Source organism: Dermacentor variabilis, unplaced genomic scaffold, assembly GCF_050947875.1.
Source record: "Dermacentor variabilis isolate Ectoservices unplaced genomic scaffold, ASM5094787v1 scaffold_12, whole genome shotgun sequence".
In the NCBI taxonomy this organism is placed as follows: Eukaryota; Metazoa; Arthropoda; class Arachnida; order Ixodida; family Ixodidae; genus Dermacentor; species Dermacentor variabilis.
Window position 1 is genome coordinate 38,180,102 of NW_027460280.1, and position 17,957 is coordinate 38,198,058.

Here is a 17,957-nt window from a genome sequence, read left to right on the forward strand (position 1 = left end):
CAGCATTAATAAACCGCATTGAGAAGATGCAGAGAAAATCTGCAAGGTTCATTCTTTCCCGGTATTATCGTACTGACTCTGTTTGCGAAATGCTTCGGTTGCTTGATTTGCCTCCACTGGCTCAACGACGGAAGTTGGCTAGACTTCTTTTATTGTTATCAAAAGGCCACTTCAATATTGAAACCACACCCTATCTTGCTGCCAGGCAGGCTAGAAACGTCAGGTCAAGCAATCATTGCATGTTCTCAATTCCAAAAGCATATCTGGACATGTATGCTTATTCATTTTTTCCGCGAACGATTAAGGAATGGAACAGTTTGCCGGCGTCTGTTTTGCAGTCGAGTAGCATTAAAATCTTTGAAGAACGCGTTAAAAACCTTTTATGAAATTGAATCTTAGTAGTGCCGTGCAAATATTGTCACACTATTCTAGAAATACATACCATAGTCTTTCTTTTATGCTGCTTCCAATATCACTGTCACAATGTTAGAAACATGTATTTCTTAGCCAAACTATTGTATTTCGTTATTTGTTTTGCATTGTATTTCCAACATTCATTGCTTTATGTCCAATTTACATTTGTAAAGTGTTTACATTTGCTATGCTATGTGCAACCTTGCTGTAGCCACCCTGTTACAGCCAAGACGGCCAACAGTATTTGAAAATAAATAAAATAAAAATAAAAATATACTATAGAGTGTAATAAAGATTGACATAAAAAAATGATCTTGAATGATCAGAGTATGCAGTGATATAAGAATAAATTCTCTGGACTAAATTGAGCCAAAGTGTGTAGCGCATGAAATTTTTTAACATATGAACCCAGAAGTAACATCCAGGACAAACTATTCTTGAAAATTTCTGTCACAATATCTGTCTACATTTTATGCCTACTGCAATCTGTTTGCTTAAAAAAAAATTGCAAAGGATAACTAGAAGCAGAGGTGTCATCACTCCAAAACTGTGACACTGCCAGAAATGCTGTATTGAGGAAACCAAAAACATTTCACAATGCATTTATGGTGATTATGGAAAAGGCTAAATCAATGAAGGATGATACGGGGATCCAATGAAGCAAGCATAAATGCTCAACGCAATCTAGAACAACTGGACACAAAAAAGTATATCTGTCAATTTTCAGCTCTAAAGGGCAGAGTCTTCCCTTAATTAAAAACTGCCTGTGGCAGGATTGCACAATTCTAACCCTTGAGCTAAATAAATTCATTAATAAGGAGGCCATTATTTTATAAATAAATATGTGTAATTGCATAGTTAATATATTTACGTTAATTAACTTGGTAATTACTTTATGGCACACATATCAATATACAAAACGATGCTAGTGCGTTTGCAAGGCATATAGAGTTGGAATGAATTCTTAGGATGACGCCAGTTTTGAGATATACACAGTTAAACTTACTGTACAAATTCACTGTTGTTCCACTCACTATTTAATGAAAAGGCTGTTTTATGCACTGAATCACAAAAGTAACTAGCACACCAATGCATCTCAAAAACTGGTGTCTTCAGTTTCCAAGTGTAAGCTCGCCTTGCTGACTCACCCGTTACAATTCAGACAGAAATATGTGCCGTAAAGTAATTAATTAAAAAGTTAATCTTTTTGATTTCTCACGGAAGTAATGACCACCTCATTGTGTATATCTGCAATAGACCACTTTTTTTTAATTTGGTGTAAGAAAAGCACTGGTATTGAAGTAAATGCAAAGGATTCAAAAGCAACATTGTTTTACAGCAGTGTCACAGGCATTGCAACGGCCTCCGTCTTAGAGTCTATAGACAGAGGGGCCAAGTGGTTGTGGCTACTACAGGGGCAGCTTCAATGACCATGACAACTTTCGATTGATCCAGTAGAGTGGCAGCATCAAAATCTCAAGGCCCATGACAAAGTTACGGGTACACACTTGTCCACTGTTAACAATAAATAGCGCGCCTAAAAGGTGCACTAGAACACTTTTGTAAATTATCAAATAGCCCCACTATAAGGGAGACGCTCCTCAAACAACATTTTTTAAAATATTTGTACTGGAAATTTGAAAATCCACCCACTTATAAATCATTACAAGCAGATTTCAAATATGCCATTTGTTTCTGTATAATTACTATATTTTGCCATTGTGTAGGACAGAACTTAAGAACTAGAGTGATTTTGTGGGCACTTTTTTACACAACAAATTTTCACAAAAAGCTTTGTGTTGTAGCATATTTAGCTCTTTATAGACTGCTAAGTGCCAAAATCTACTCAAACAGCACTTACAATGACTGCAACTATGAAAAAATAATTAGGACAACTAATTTCTTTCACAATCACATGAAAATACCTTTGTACATTTATGTAGTGCTGCTTTGTACATGTAGTGCTGAGCGTTTTACTCACCGATGGCAGCAAAGGGTGGCGATTGCGTATGCAACGTCACCACTCCCCCGGTTCAATGGTGGGAGATTTGAATTTCGAAAGAGGTATGCGGACCCTCGAGATGCAATTTTCTGATAAACTAAGTCCTTTCTTGGCACAAAACAAGCGTTGTGAGGTTTCTGGAATGGTATTTAAACAGTCCACGTCGACTTTGTATTTTCCTTTAGTGTCCCTTTAAATATGAAAGAATGACAACAGACAACACAGCAAACTTCTTTCCATAGTATGAAGCATTTTTTCAAGCCTCGTTACGGCACTGGTATGTTAGTACGATGTCACAAATTTCAAACTATTCTGACATGTTTGGGCCATTCCTGTTCAAAAAGTTATCAAGACTCACCAGGTTGAGTATGTGATTATTCAGAATGCAATGTTATCTTTGTTTATTGATAGACCCAAGCGGGTCCAATGCAGATACTGTTTGTTTGAGGATGTCATGAGCATATAGCAAAAAAATTTTTAATGTGTCTCAGTTCCCATAACCATACTTGCCGCCTTGTAAATTTTAAAATTCGCGGAAAGCTCGGAAAAGAACACTGAGGGAGAAAAGAAGGGGGGGATTGGCAATCTTTTTTAATGCTTTATCTGGGCATATACTTTTTAATGATAATTACTTACTGTTTCACACAGCACTCAAGCAGCAACAAACTTGTAACCATAGAAAGCAACACATCATAGTGTCTTTCACACATACGTATCACAGTTATATTTAAAAGATGATCCAAAATATATCGAGTTTGATGTATCAATAATTAAAAATATAATATATGCCTACCTAAGCTCATCTGAGAGTTCAGCATGTCTCGGAGAGTTTCCAGAGATCGTGAAAAGCTGGAACTGAACGATCTGCTTCTCCAAGGCTGTTTCCAACAAATGAAAGCAGACTTATTTTTTGCTCACGAATGTTGCAAGTCAGTTGCGCTGCGGCATGGTCTAAGATATTGATTGCAACGCTAACCTTAAAAGGCTGTGTCATCAAGACGCGACACGGTGGTGTGCCTCGCATGAATCCAAGTGCTTGTTCCGCTTTCTTTATTGAAGATAAGGTTGAAATAGATGCACCGTGAATTCAAACTAGCCTTCATGGATACAGGTATGTGTCCATCAGCACATTTCTACTACGAATTGCACATGAACGTGCCCGGCCGTATGCCCGTTACAATAGCAACAATATGTACACAGTTTAAACAGGTGATCATCATACGTGGGCAAGAAGGCAGGCAGACGCCATGTCAGGTTTTGGAACCGACTTCCTGTTGGAACCAGTCGTCCTTGCTTCTCGACCACCCCTAGAAGTTTGCATGCCTCTTAACACACAGACACCTCACGGCAGGTACATCGCTTCGTTCTTGGCCCTTCCCCTCTGGCCCATGTGTCAATGACTGTCGACATTCAGACACATGCCGTTAGTTTGAACAGCGGCTTTCAACTTGCCTTCAGCGCGAACCCACAAATTGCATAGCGATGAGTCTTGTATGTACCTAATTGTATACAGATAAAAGCGATGAAACTGTTTGAAGAGTGCAAATTCATAAAACATGCGTAGAATTCACGAGTTGCCAGATATGCATTATTAACATGCCTTTTTTATAACTTATGAGTTATGGTCAGTCACTGATAATAAAAGGTTACACTGAATTTTAACATGAACATGAAAGAAAAAGCATTTAGCCCTATTTTGTTCTGGCTTTTCCTAGTGCTACGTGTCAGCACTTTTTATGGGAAGGTGGCACACTCCCTGCTCAGGCAGTGCACCTGGTACAACATGCCCTCAGATGCAACTACATGGGTATATTTGCTAAGGGCAGTACAAAAAAATTCATCACCCTGGTACAGCCATTGCCACTACATTACTTAACCTCTGTCACTTTTCTCACCCTCTATCTCTATGCTGCGCATGTGTGTTTCTTCTTTTTCTTTTTTCATGCACACACTAACAATTTCCCTGCTTAAAAAAATGATAATTTCTCTGCAGCTGAACTATTGCTTGCAATGAAACAAACATTACGAGGTTTCTAGATGAGCAATCCAACTGAGACAGAGTCAGTCTACCTTCAGTGTTCCTTTAGTCCAGTAAGTTATTGTGAATGAGAATGCTGTCACCTCCCCCAGTTTTATATTCTAACGAGCCTGCTATTCTAAATTATTACTTACAATCAACTTCAATTCTGCAATTCCTGCGTGATGACGTTACAGGGATTATATTAGCCTCCCAGAAAGTAATTACGGTGCAGAACAAAAGCATGACTTACCAGCTCCTTCACTAGGCTGGCCCGTGTTGGTGGGTTGTTAAGCCCCAGCAGGGTGGCCAGAAGGCGCTGATTCTTCTCGCCAACATTCTCCTCAGTCTCAACAAGCCGGTCAATTTCAGGCCGGTTAGGAGGCATTGGCACAGCTAGAGTGGCTAGCACAACACGTGAGGCCATGCGCTGAATTTCTTCCTGCGTAATATTTTTCTTCAGGTCCTTGGCCAGGTGAAAGAAGCGGAACAAGGCAGATGCATGAAACAAGTGGTTGCCCGCTTTCCAGAAAACCAGTGACAGCTTCTGGTAGTAGTTAGCCATCAGCTGCGGCTTTGGCGACTTTTTGGAGAGAGTCATCAGGCCATGAATGTCCTCCGTTGCCTTGTATGCCTCCTGCAAAATGAAAATGGATGCATAAATGAGAAAACGAAAATGTGTATTGGATAAATGGGGTAAGCTGCTACATCCACATCAAAGCCAATGAAGTAACAAACACTCGTGCACACACTATCTAAGCACACCGACCCATTTGTAATTGCAAAAAAGATGCTATACAGTAAAACCTCTTAAACCGCACCTGCCTAAACAGTAGTTTCGTTTCAAAAGTAGTAAAGTCAAATCCCTGACTCAGCGGCCATTGAACATGTGTTTTGTATCCGCATAAACCGTACCAGCTTATTGCATATGTATCGGTTAACACATAGTGTTTCCACTTTTCGTCGCGCAAACATGGTGGTGCTTCGTCTCCATCGGGCAGCCCGGCAGAACAACAGCCTCCAAGCGCCCTGTGCGTTTGCACGTAAAGCCACATCAACATCAACATCATTTCAGCGCTGTGGTGTCTTGTAAGCGAGGACTCGCACCATGCCAACGCTCGGATAAAAAAAAACGATGGTTGCTCAGCATAGAAAATTAGACATCATTCGTGCTGTCGAACGTGACACGAGGAAGTCAGCGCTGGCACGCGACGACTTCCCGGTGACTACTGGTGACTACGGTGTGTGGCATTTGGAATGCGAAGATATGTCGGCTGTGAGGTTAGACTTTTTGCCATCGTTGCCTCTGTTTTGCCGAAGTGTCGCCTAGTGACAGTGACAACGATGACGCGGAAAGCGACAGCACGGGCGATTCAGGCCCGACAGTGGCAGCAGCTGCGCATTACGTCAACCTCACGAATGCAATTGTTGCGACAAGAACAGCACACCGCAATGAAAAGGTGCCCTGCGACTTCTGCAACGCTACCGCGCACGGAGAATATGCAACGCTAACGAGGAATCTGCAATGCAAGTGTTTGCCGAGAAGAGGGGGCTGGTTGAAAAGCTGGCTCGCAGCTTCTAAGTTTCAGGCCGCTGTCATTGCTGTTAAGCCGCCGCGGCATCAAACGAAAGTAACACTTTTGTCACACGAAGTAAATAAATACTGAATGTTTTTTTCCCCTTTTATCACACTCTCTCTTCCGTTTTTGACAGGTAAACGGGCGATCTCATGCTATTTCGGTTCAGCAGTACTACCGTTTAGTACATACTTTCTTCCAAGCTCCGGCCAACTACGGTTTAACGAGGTTTCACTGTACACATCTTGCAACCATGACGTTAAGAGGGGACATGTGTTATTGAGATCACTATTTCTTGATCAAATCTCACAAAACTGCATATGCTCATCAGTTTTTGTATTTTAGACATTAAATTATATAGGGAAACCTCGTTAAATCGTAGTTGGCTGGAGCTCGGAAAAAGTACGCACTAAACAGTACTACTGCTTAACCAAAATTGCATGAGATCGCCTTTTTACCTGTCAAAAAGGGAACTCTGAGTGCGATGAAAGCGCAAAAACATCCAGTATTTATTCACTTCACGCAACAAAAGTGTTATTTTCGTTTGATGGCGTAGCGACGACAGTGGCCTCTAATTTACTAAAGCTGTGAGTCAGCTTTTCAGCCAGCCCCATCTTCTCGGCAAACACTCGTATGGCAGATTCCTCATTGGCATTGGATATTATCCGTGCACAGGCTCAGTAGCACCGCAGAAGTCGCAGAGCACCTTTTTTATTGTGGGTTGCTGTTCTCGTCGTGCCTACTGCATTCATGAGGCTGACGTAACGCACAGCTTCTGTCATTGCCAGGCCTGAATCACCCGCGCTGTCGCTTTCTGTGTCGACCTCATCACTGTCGTAAGGCGACACTTCGGCAACAACAGAGGCAAAACGATGGCGAAAAGTCGAACCTCATAACCGACATCTCTTCGCGGTTGCAGCAGCGCTGACGAGCAATTTCTTCGCATTCCAAATGCCACACACCATAGTTAACAATAGATCCCTGTTGCGTGCCAGCGCAGACTTCTTAGTGTCACATTCAATAACACAAACGATGTCCAATTTTTCCTTTATGCTTAGCACCCGGCGTTTTTTATCCGAGCTTCGGCATGACGTAAGTACTAGCTTGCATGACAACACAACACTCTGTGTAGTGAACTGGAAAATACTGTAGTGCTGCGACTGGTAGGGCTCTGGTGCCTGCCTTTTCCACATATGCCGTGAGATGGTGCCACTGCTACCTTTTCTAGCAACTTCAGCCACATTGTAGGGTCCCTGCAGTAGCTTCAGCTGCGGTTCTCATGTGTCTTTTCTGGTTAAGCCAAACATAAAATAGTCACGGGAGTCACTGTGTGGCTTAGCTGTTTATATATATTTTGGCGACCAGTATATTTAATTTTTTTATATTTACCACCCACGCTCAGAACCTTTGCTACACAGCAATCACAACTAATCGCTTACTATAAGCACACAAGTTTGGCGTGAGTTCAATATAGTTGTGATGCAGGCTTATTATATAGGAGGTTACAGTACAGGATACAGTGCTCTGCATCAAACATGACAACAAGGACATCTCTTTATTTCACTCATTTAACAGATTTTCAAAAGCATTAAAAAGATTTGCAGTAGAAATTACACGTCAGAGAGACATGGCTCAACTCAACACCTACTGAAGTTTAATGTTTGGCTGCTTCGCGAGTGGTGATGTAAAAGAACTGACCTCCTGTGCAACGCCCTCAAATGGTCAGGACAACCAAGCTGGTTTTTCTGCTTCACCTTAACTTGGCACTCTTCGCACCCTGTCTTCAATAGGTTCGCGCAGAATATATCTGGCTCAAATATATCTGCAGAATATACCTGGCAAGATATATTCATGCAGAATATATCTTGGCTTGAAATGGTACTCTCACACTGCTGATGGCTCGGTCATAGACTTGTCATCCCTCCGGAGGTTACGCGCCCGCTTTCTATGGAGAGCTTTGTCCCTAGGAGCTGCAAACGACGGCGCCTTCGGAGCACCGGGGTAGCCGCTCTGGCAGCCCGGAACAAAACACTGCGAGAGTCTGTCCTCCGCTTTGGCATGTTGCGAACTACATGTCCTCGCAATTCTATATGTCTGCAAGCAATCCAGTAATTTTAGAGAACACACAAGTACACATGCAGTCGTCACTTCGTGGCTGCTGACTCAGCGGTTCGCGAGACCCAGGGGCTGGGCAGCCATGCCCAAACGTGCCGTCCCTAAGAAAAGGTGCAGTAGCACCACGGGAAACCCTGGCGGCAGTCCGTGGGGTTCCCAACCACCAAGAGAGGCGGAACAGCAAACCGGTCGCACCACTAGAGTATATTCTAGTTCACTATAATCTCTGGCACGGCGCCGAAATGATGATATGGCTGCACGCGCAAATGCACAGGGTACTTGGAGGCTGTTCCAATCTCTGAGGTTTGTTCTGCCGGGCTGCTCTATGGGGACGATGCTCCGCCATGTTTGTGCGACGAAATGTGGAAACGCTACGTTAACCGGTACATACGCAGTAAGCTGGTAAGGTTTATGTGGGTACAAAACACATTATGTTCAATGGCCCCCGAGTAGGGGATTTCACTTTACTGTTTAAGCAGATACAGTTTAACGAGGTTTTACTGTATTTTGTGCATACCTAGTAGTTGCAAAGATGATAATTATCCTCTGTTGTTTTGAAACCATTCAAATTTACCCACTAAAGGGAAAGCTGCAAACAACATATAGTTGGACACTACAATGCATAAGGATAGCAACGATGGAAAAAGATTTGAAACTGAAGAATTATTTGTCATTTTACAGCCTATGAAAGTTGTGTTCAAAGTATCAATAAGAGCAAATGTAAATAAAACATTTTGGAATTGAATATGAGAAACCTGCTCTCAATGTTGTCTTTCGAACATATTTAGCTTTGTGCTGAAACAAAAAAAAACCTCTAGCTGTCCTAGGTTTAAAGATAGTGATGCAGCAAACAAGCAAAGTGATTAAAAAACGTTTTGAGAAAAACGAGAAAGAGAAACTTGACTCAGTGCCATACAGTAAAAGCTATTTACATTCAGAATTTACTAGTAAACCCTGTAGTAATCTGCTTGCAGCACTTCTAGCCTTATGCATTTAACTTCATAGAGAGAAAAAAAAAAAAAAAAAAACAGCGGTAGCTCTCTTAGATCTTGAGATATTGTTGCCACAAACAAGCAGGCTGTGCTAAAGGTATGCTTCAAGAAAACTTAGAAAGAGAGAACTCGATTTATTCAGCAATATAAACTATTTACATGTTCCGAGTCGTAACAGGCTAGTAGGCCCCTGGCACATGCCCCAGTATGAATGCTGCTATGTGAACTGTTTGTTATTGAAAAAAAAAAAAAAAATCGTCCATGAGGGAGATTGTCCATGAGGAATGGGTTGCACGTTTGGTGGATGTGGCATCACCGCAGATCACGCACGAGACGAATATCTTTAGTCGCAAAAAATGTCATTTAATGCACTTTGCCAATTACTGGTGCTCCACATTTCGTGCAGCGCAAGACTGTTCATGAAGAACGGGGTGCATGTTTGGCTGCAAATCTATGGCGAGACCACAGTCACGTTCACCTTCGCCCATTGCCGCACTGCAACTTGCGCTATACACAAAACAGTAGAGCATTTATAGAATGGAGGCTTATGACAACGAAGCGTGTCCCCATCACATCTGAGCGAGCTCCGTGGCTGCATCAGCTCGAGTGAGAAAATCTGACTTTCGTTTGGTAGCCAGCGCTGAAGCAAAGCCTTGCAGTTTCTTGAGCCTCCTTCACTTTCTCCAAATCATCGGGCTGCAGTAGTTGTTCTGGAATGCCGCATGACCAACAGCCACTGCCAGAACTGCTTTATGCTGCTAAACCTATTCCGCAGTCAGGGGGCAGGCTTCGGCAGTGCTCGGCATGGGTAGCGAACTACTACCTGCATCTTTCAAAGCTACTGCACACTTTCGAAAGTTTACCGTAAAAACCTGCATATAATACGACGTTTTTTCCCCTATAATTAGCGTCCCAAATTTTCGCCTCATACTATATACGGATCCAAACTAAAATTTCAGTCAGAAATTTGGGCTAGAAGTTTTGGTTTCGTTATTGCTGCATGGCTATGGCTTGGCTTCCTTATTGCTGCATGGCTACGGCTTGGTTTCGTTATTGCTGCGTGACTACATCATCATTTTGTTATTGTTGAGTGTGCACACCTTGGCAGCATGTGCAAACCACGCTTCGTGAAGTGCATCTTTTTTATTCCGCATTGAAGGACTAAGATGTGTGGATCAAAAAAACTACTCGGCTGCTTTCAAGAGAAAGGTTATTTTAGCCGCACAGGACATCGGCAACAGTGCGGCTGGGAGGCAGGTTGGCGTCAATGAGGGAAGCATTTACGGATGGTGTCGACAGAAGAAAGCCCTTTTCGCGTGCAGCGGAACGCGAAGAAGCTTTCGCGGCCCGAAGAGTGGGACATTCCCGGAAATCGAACTCGCCCTGACGGAGTTCGTACGCCAACAGCGAGCCACACATCTAGGTGTGAGCGTGGAGCTTATGCAAGCAAAAGCAAAGGAGCTTGCAAAAGAAAAAGGGCTACCGAGCTCCGCCTTCAAAGCGAGCAAGCACTGTATTTATCGCTAATGTGCCGTGCTGGTTTTTCCTTATGCCACCGAAGTTTGATTTCGCAAAAGCTGCTTGTGGCTTTCCAGCGCCACGTTATTTTGCTGCGCAAATCCAAGAACTTCCAGCTAGGGCAAATCGGCAATGCTGACTAAACGCCGGTTTATCTGGACATGCCATCACCCCTCCCCGTGCACGAAAAGGGCTCTAAACAAGTTTATGTCAGGTCCACTGGCAACGAGAAAATGCGAGTTACCGTCATGTTGTCGTGCACGGCAGATGGACGCAAGCTCCCACCCTATGACATCTTCAAGCGCAAGACCTAAAGGTGAGGAGCTGCCAAAAAATGTGGTCGTGAGATACCACGAGAAAGGCTGGATAAACGAGAATCTTGTGCTCGACTGGATAAAGTCCGTCTGGTGTAGGCGGCCCGGCGCACTGTTGTCGTTCCCGTCCATCCTCGTGCTGGACGCATTTCGTTGCCATTTGGCCAACTCAGTGAAGAGGCTGTTGCGTGAATCCGGCACTGAACTCGTCGTTATCCCGGATGGTATGACGTCTCAGCTGCAGCCTTTTGACATTTGTGTGAACAATCCGTTGAAGGACGCGGTCAAGCAGTGTTATGCAGATTGGATGCGTTCAGGTGAGCCTGCAGTGACGCCGATCGGGCGGCTGAAGCGGGCTTCGCCAGCCAAGCTATGCAAGTGGATTGTGGGCGCATGGGCCAGCATACCAGAGGACCTTCCGAGTCGTGCATTTAAGAAGTGCGGCATCTCGAACGCGCTCGGTGGCACAGAGGATGAGTACCTCTGGGAAGGTATGTTCGACAAGAACTATCCAAAGAGAGCGCAGCTGAGGAAGACAGTGATTGAAGTGCGGGGTGCAATTTAAACAAATGTTTTCCTCGAGTTTTCCTAACTTGTATTATATGCGGATACAACTTTTTTTTTCATTTCACGTCCCGAAAATTTCACCTCGTACTATATGCGGGTTCTCATTAAACGCGGGTTTTTACGGTAACACCTCTCGTTTCTTCTTCTGTTCACCAAATTGATGGCTAGTAGCAAATTGAATTCGACATCGTTTCGTGCAGTTTCGCACACCCAAGCAGACCACAGCAAAAATCTACCAATGGCATGGCGTGCTTACGGTCATGTGTCTCAGTGGTCTCTGTCGATGAATGGAATTGCTTCAGGACAACTGTTTCGCTGGCTTTTTCTTGATAGTCATTCAGCACACAGCGTACCAGTGGTACGAAAACTAAAGGAGAAGGGTGGCTCTTTCAAACAAGATCAAAATGGTTGCTATCGGAAATTATAACGGCAACTACGTGTCATGGAAAAAGGCCGTTTCATGCACTACTTCAGTAGAAATACAGCTTGCCGACGCGATATAAAACACCATTATGACGATAATGTTGGTCCAAGATGCGCAAAAATTTTTGAGATGTCAGACACTGTAGAATCCAAAAATACTGTTTTCAAAAAGTTATTTATCCACATTTTTTTGGTCTCCAAGACCCGTGCCAACAAGTCAACCAGCCAGACCTATTGAGTAAAGCTTCGGTTACAAAACTGGCTCTGCTGCCTCCCTTTCTGTTGGAGATCGTTTCTCTTCTCTTCTTGCGCACTGTTCAGCGCTTGGGCGCCTCGTCATCCATTCATTCTCAGCCATTCCTCTTCGGCATTTGCATTGGTGACTGCCAACGCAACACAGATGCTGTTAGATTCGAAAGTGGCTTTCAGCTTACAGAATATTTGAGTCCATTTCTATGTGTAACCCTACAAGCATGCACTGAGTGCCGGCTGTGGGCGTGCAAATCACACGCTGATAAATGTTGCGAGCCACAGCCACAATGAAAAGTTTTGTTAAGAGAGGAGGTGGGGATCAGAGCTAACCTTTTTGTTCTTTGACCTAGAGCAACGAAATTTGGCAGCCACACTCGAAAGTGTCTTAAATAAAGAAATGTGCAGTTTCATTACGATACCTTGACTAGTTTTCAAGTTACAATAAGTTGCATGTGTTCCGCTTGTGGAAAACCTGGCACTTTACCAAAACATGCCAGGGAGCTGCCTGTAGTTTTAATCTTTGCTCGAAAGAGCACTACAGGGTACAACAGTTCCAAAACGTTTTTAACCACTTTATTTTATTTATTTTTTTTTTACACAGAACATCATGTTCACCTTCACTAATTGTACCAGAACTTGTCGTTCATAAATTAGCATACAGAAGAAAAACTAAGCCCTCAGCAAGATATTGAAGACTGTCATACCCTCAAGCACACTTCAGGGAATACATAAAAACAAACAGGATCAAAATTGGTCCAGGCGTTCCCATGCTACCCTTTCCACAGACAATACAGAATGCCCAAAACACACTTTTGAGAAAATGCCTGTCGAAGTTTTTGGAGCAGTTCACATCTCTCAATGCACCAGTATTGTAGCTTTTGCTGTCTTTGCTTAAAGGTGTTTTTTTTTTTTTTGTGTTTCTGCTGTTTGATTTTGTGCACACAAGAAGATTTTCTGGCTCACTGACGGCCCACGCTCAATGTGCTTATTCGCGCAGTTCGAGGTGCCCAAGCACGAAATGTCTCGTTGCGGGCTCGAGGAGTCGACACTTGATGTGCTTAGTCGCGCAGTCCAAGGTGCCGATGTGCGAAATCCTTAGTCACGGGCTCGAGGAGTCGACGCTTGATGTGCCCAGTCGCACAGTCCTAGGTGCTGACGCACGATGTACTTAGTCGCGCAGTCGGAGGTGCCGATGCACAAAATATTTAGGCGAGGGTTCGAGATGTCAGCGCGCGAAGTGCTTGATCGCCGAGTCGGAGACTCCTATGCGCGAAATGCTTAGCCACGGGTCCAAGGATTGCATGTGCAATGTGTTTAGTCACGAATTCCGAAACAGCAAGTGATGAAAGGCTTAGCCATGTGTCCGAGGATTCTGCCCGCGAATCTTAGTTGCGATGTCCGCGTCGCCGATGCCCGGTATGCTTAGCCGCAGGTCTGAGATGTCCACAAATGTAGGGATCGGCCAGGCTACTGCAATGGCCGCATAGCGCCCGTTTGGACACAGCGAGTGGGGACTTCCAGACTCGTGAGGTGCAAAGAGCCGAGCACACGACACAAGCGCCAGACCAATGGCGAAACACACTGTAATCACGTGGCGGGCGCGGCCAATCGCAGACTCTGGCATGACCTTCAATCATTTGCTTTTTGAGTGCTTGTTTCTGTATGGAGGAGATAGCTGAAGCGGCAAATTTGAAGACTGAGAAATGCACTTTCCAACGAGACCAAGATGGCGGCGCTCGGGTGCGTCGTTCCGGAGATATTGTAGCTTGAAAAATGCTGTTCTATCTTGATTGCCGCGAAATTTTTCGCCATCTTGGCTGATAAAACAATTGTTTAGAGCACTTCTATGTGTTTACAAAGATGATATTTCGGAATCGGATAGAAAAGGAGTTATAGAAACTGAAAATTTGATTTTCAAAAAGTTGATTTTCTTGGCCATTTTTCTCAATGCGAAAGTCTTGTCCCCCCTTAAATGTAGGGGTTGGGACACCAAATTTTAAGGCTATAAAAAGCATGTTGTAGGCTGCTTCCGTATGCAAGGACACCCAGAATGAGGTATTGGACGCTGCAAACATCTCAAAATTTTAATTCAGCTCCAAAGAGTCATTAAAAACTCCTTCTCGTAGTCGAGACCCATCGCTAGCGCGGTAGTTACTACGTCACAGAGGAGGAACGGAAATATGGACGTCATAGCACACCAGCACAAAAACGTCATGTATGATGAGTAGCGATGAAATGCCGATTACGGAGCCTGCTGAGCCGAGCAACCGAGCATAGCCTCCATTACAACCGAGCTACAGGCATATAGAAATCCTTTCTTAATGCAAAGAAGGGGTAAGGCGTGCAGACACGGACACAAGAGGAGAGAAGTGGACAACACGACTGCCGCACGCCGGCCCGCAAACGGCAAACTGCGTGCGGCGAGTTGCCCTGCGGACGGGCCTTTACACGTTTGAGTGTAACACTAGCCGGCCGACTCCGAAAGGGACCAGGATATGCGGCGTTCGTGTTGTCTGCTTCTCTCCTCGCATAGTCGCATAGTTCGGCAGCTCGGAGCGGACTCTCCTTCGCTTGGCCTTTCCACGTTACCGTCCCGTCCACGTTACCGGCACGGAAACTCGCCGCACGCTGTTTGCCGTTCGCGGGCCCCCGTGCGACAACGGTTTTGCTCGCGAACGGCGAGATTTCCTTGCCGTAGAGAGGACGGGCCCGGGACCCATTTGTGCGGCAGCCGTACGGCGAAGCGGCCAATCAGCGACCGAGGAGTGGTCACACTGGCATCGACGGCAGCTTCACCGCCTCTGATCGTTCGACGCCGCCGATATCGTCGCTAGGCCTTTTCCGGTTCACTTCAAAGCTAAAGCTTACGGCGCTTCGGAATGAATCACCGACTCTCACAAGCCGCAATATTTTCTTACCGTTGTTGTCGCTCTTCGCAATAATTATAATAATCACGACATGCACTTCGAATCGCCAGTGGTTGACCTCTGCTGGCAGAGCACGTGTATGCGCGAGCAGACGACGCAGCACAGTTTTACGTCACTATTTTTTGTGGGCCACGTGACCAAGCCATGTTGCGTTTCCTCCTCTGTGACGTCATAGCATCCCCCGGAGCCCAGAAACCGCAACCGAAATCGCTCGGTATAATAATGCTATTATTAAATTATTTATCGGATATATATGAATCCCGCTGTGTGTATCGTGCTCCCTGAAGCATCACGCAATGTTTGAATCAACAAACGCATGATCGAAAATTTTGATGTCTCCACCCCTCTAAGTTGCAATGTAAACACTCACCCAAGTAGAAGTTGGGGCTGGATTTGCACTGGCTGCTTGCTGAACCCTAAAACGCAGTTTGTGGTAAGACCTAATGGACATCCCATGCCCGAAGCCACTTACCAAAAAAGGGTGTCATCTACGCTTTCTTCTGGAACATATAGTGAATCTGGAGGCCTTTTGCATGAGCCATCTATATGCGCAGCGAGCAAGACCGAGGCAGGCACACTGCTAATTCTTACCCCCCTCCCCCATGGCATGTACACTGCTCTTCAGATTCAATATCTTGTTTGGCAGCATCAGCTGAAACAGTGCTGTTTTGAATTCGTCAGTATTAAATATTTCCGGTGGTGCAAGAAGTTATCATGTAGCCATTAGGAGAAATGCACTTGCAGGGGCGTGACATTCAATATATAGAATGTGGCAGTGAACGGGAGTTTAATACATGTGTAGTGCAGCATTAAACTTTTGCTCAAGATTTCCAAGGTGAATCTACAACTGTTTGGCATAGGCAATAATGCAATGCATCCAAGTTTGATATAAATGGAATCAATTGCATATGATACACTACTACTTTTGCTCATAAAATTGCAACTGTTCATTGCAATAGAAAATTGAGGTTTCTTTAGACACACCTGGCCTAAATGAAAGCTTGAATATTTTTCTCACAAGAAAATAAAATATGCAGTAAGGGGTTGACAGAAAACTGGACTCCTGCAGTCTGCTTGAGCTGTGTTCTTGCGCACACCTTCACCAATAGGCTTCTCAAGAGTTTCAAAGGGATGACAGACAGTGGTGGAAGTTGAAGACAACTATCGTGCCAAGAGTTATACCTATTTTTTTACTGTGACAAACCAGCTTACCATTGTGATGAAGGTAAGGACAGGACGGTGAGAATATAATTAGTGTTTGTTTATAGCGGCAGGGGGTCAAGGAAGTAATTATTTACAATCATGGAGCAACACCTTGACCTATGAAAGTTTGTTAACCTACCTGCCAGAGTTCCATATGAATGGCACTATCCAGCTGGACAAGACGTGTCTCCAAATGCATGGCCTGACTCTCTGGGTTATTGAGGTTCACTGAAGTCTGCTGGCTTTGGTGCCGGTGTATCTGGCCCAGATGAGCACGAAGCTACAAATGGGCAAGAGGCAAAATGAAAGCAACTATCACTACATGGCAGAGTATGATGCTGCCTAGGCCTAATTTGATTGAAGTTATCTATCTTCTGTCTGCTACAAAGTCTGTAAGAATGCTAGAATGCACTCTTAGCATGTTTCCAATAAATGTTTCCAATGTGATGCTGTTAAAAACCCATATTCTTTAAAAAGGGCACGTCATGGTTGACCATCACATTGGAGTTTACATTGCAAAAAAAAGTATAGCAGTCTGTTAAAACTAATAGAAAATTTTTAGTGCTCTGCAGCCTCTAAGTCCATCCCACACTGGCAACTCAAATAACCAGCTCACAACTTTTTTCACCGCCAGCAACCACCATGTCGATGTGGTGCGATGGCAATAACCACAGCACACCGGGCCATCATCAGCATTGCATAGACCCCTTAACTACAATGAACTACTAGGAACATAAACAATTATCACAATTCAAACTCGTCAAGTTTTCCCAGCAGCTGTCGAGTGTCACCTCTAGCATGACATGAAGTGTAAGTAGCTGCAGTTTATAGCTGTTCTTTTTATGGCCGTGCTGCCAAGAAGGTAGCTCAGCTTCTGGCAGCACGGCCACAGTTTGTGTACGCATCCTCAGCACCTGGTACCACTATACCACCACAAATGGTTTCGATGACGTGAAGAGTCTCCTTTTTCACATCCGAAGCCATGCTACATTTGGCGTGCATTTTGAACTGGTCAAATTAAAGGTAATTTAAGGTTTCGCTACCAGGAAATTGAGGCTCCATAGCATAAATTCGAGGTCGACAGCTATTCAATAAAGCAATTTCTTTTTTCAGCACTCCTCCAAGTGCGATTAAATTTCAAATTAGTGAATGCATTGTAATGTCTGCAAGTTATATTTATTGCAAAAAATCAGAGGCACACTACCTTTTCAGTTTTATAAAATAAGGTGCACATTATATTAGGGTGCAATTTTTTTTTTCTCTTACTCGGAACACATAACAACTGGGTGTGCATGAGACTGAGCAAACGCAATAGGCTCTGGCTAAAACTAAACATGAGGTATAAACATTTGAACCTCAATATAATTAGCACTGATATAATGAACCAAATCTGAAATTCCATAAATCTGAAATTTTTAGTACATGCAAACCTACAAAAGGGGCCAGAGGGAAGGCTGCTACTGTAGCTGAATTGGTAGAACATTGTACAAATCATGCAGAGGCTGCAGCTTCAGCTCTCACTAGCAGCAAGTTGTCTTTATTATTATTAGTTGTCTTTATTTTTATTAAACTTATTGCAAATCAAACACTCATTGCTATAAATTCTGCATTACAAAAACTGCTTACTTTTTTCTGT

At 43.9% G+C, this 17,957-nt stretch overlaps 1 protein-coding gene across 1 annotated transcript in view; it reads right to left on the reverse strand.

Annotated features, from left to right (window-relative positions):
- The window catches only part of eIF3a (eukaryotic translation initiation factor 3 subunit a), a 31,385-nt gene that overhangs the window by 6,340 nt on the left and 7,088 nt on the right, over positions 1 to 17,957 (reverse strand). The window contains exons 5-6 of the mRNA XM_075677109.1: positions 16,461 to 16,601; positions 4,687 to 5,070 (exon numbers count right to left, since the gene is read on the reverse strand). Of these exons, the coding sequence (XP_075533224.1) occupies positions 4,687 to 5,070; positions 16,461 to 16,601 (525 nt within the window). The remainder of the gene's footprint in view (positions 1 to 4,686; positions 5,071 to 16,460; positions 16,602 to 17,957) is intronic.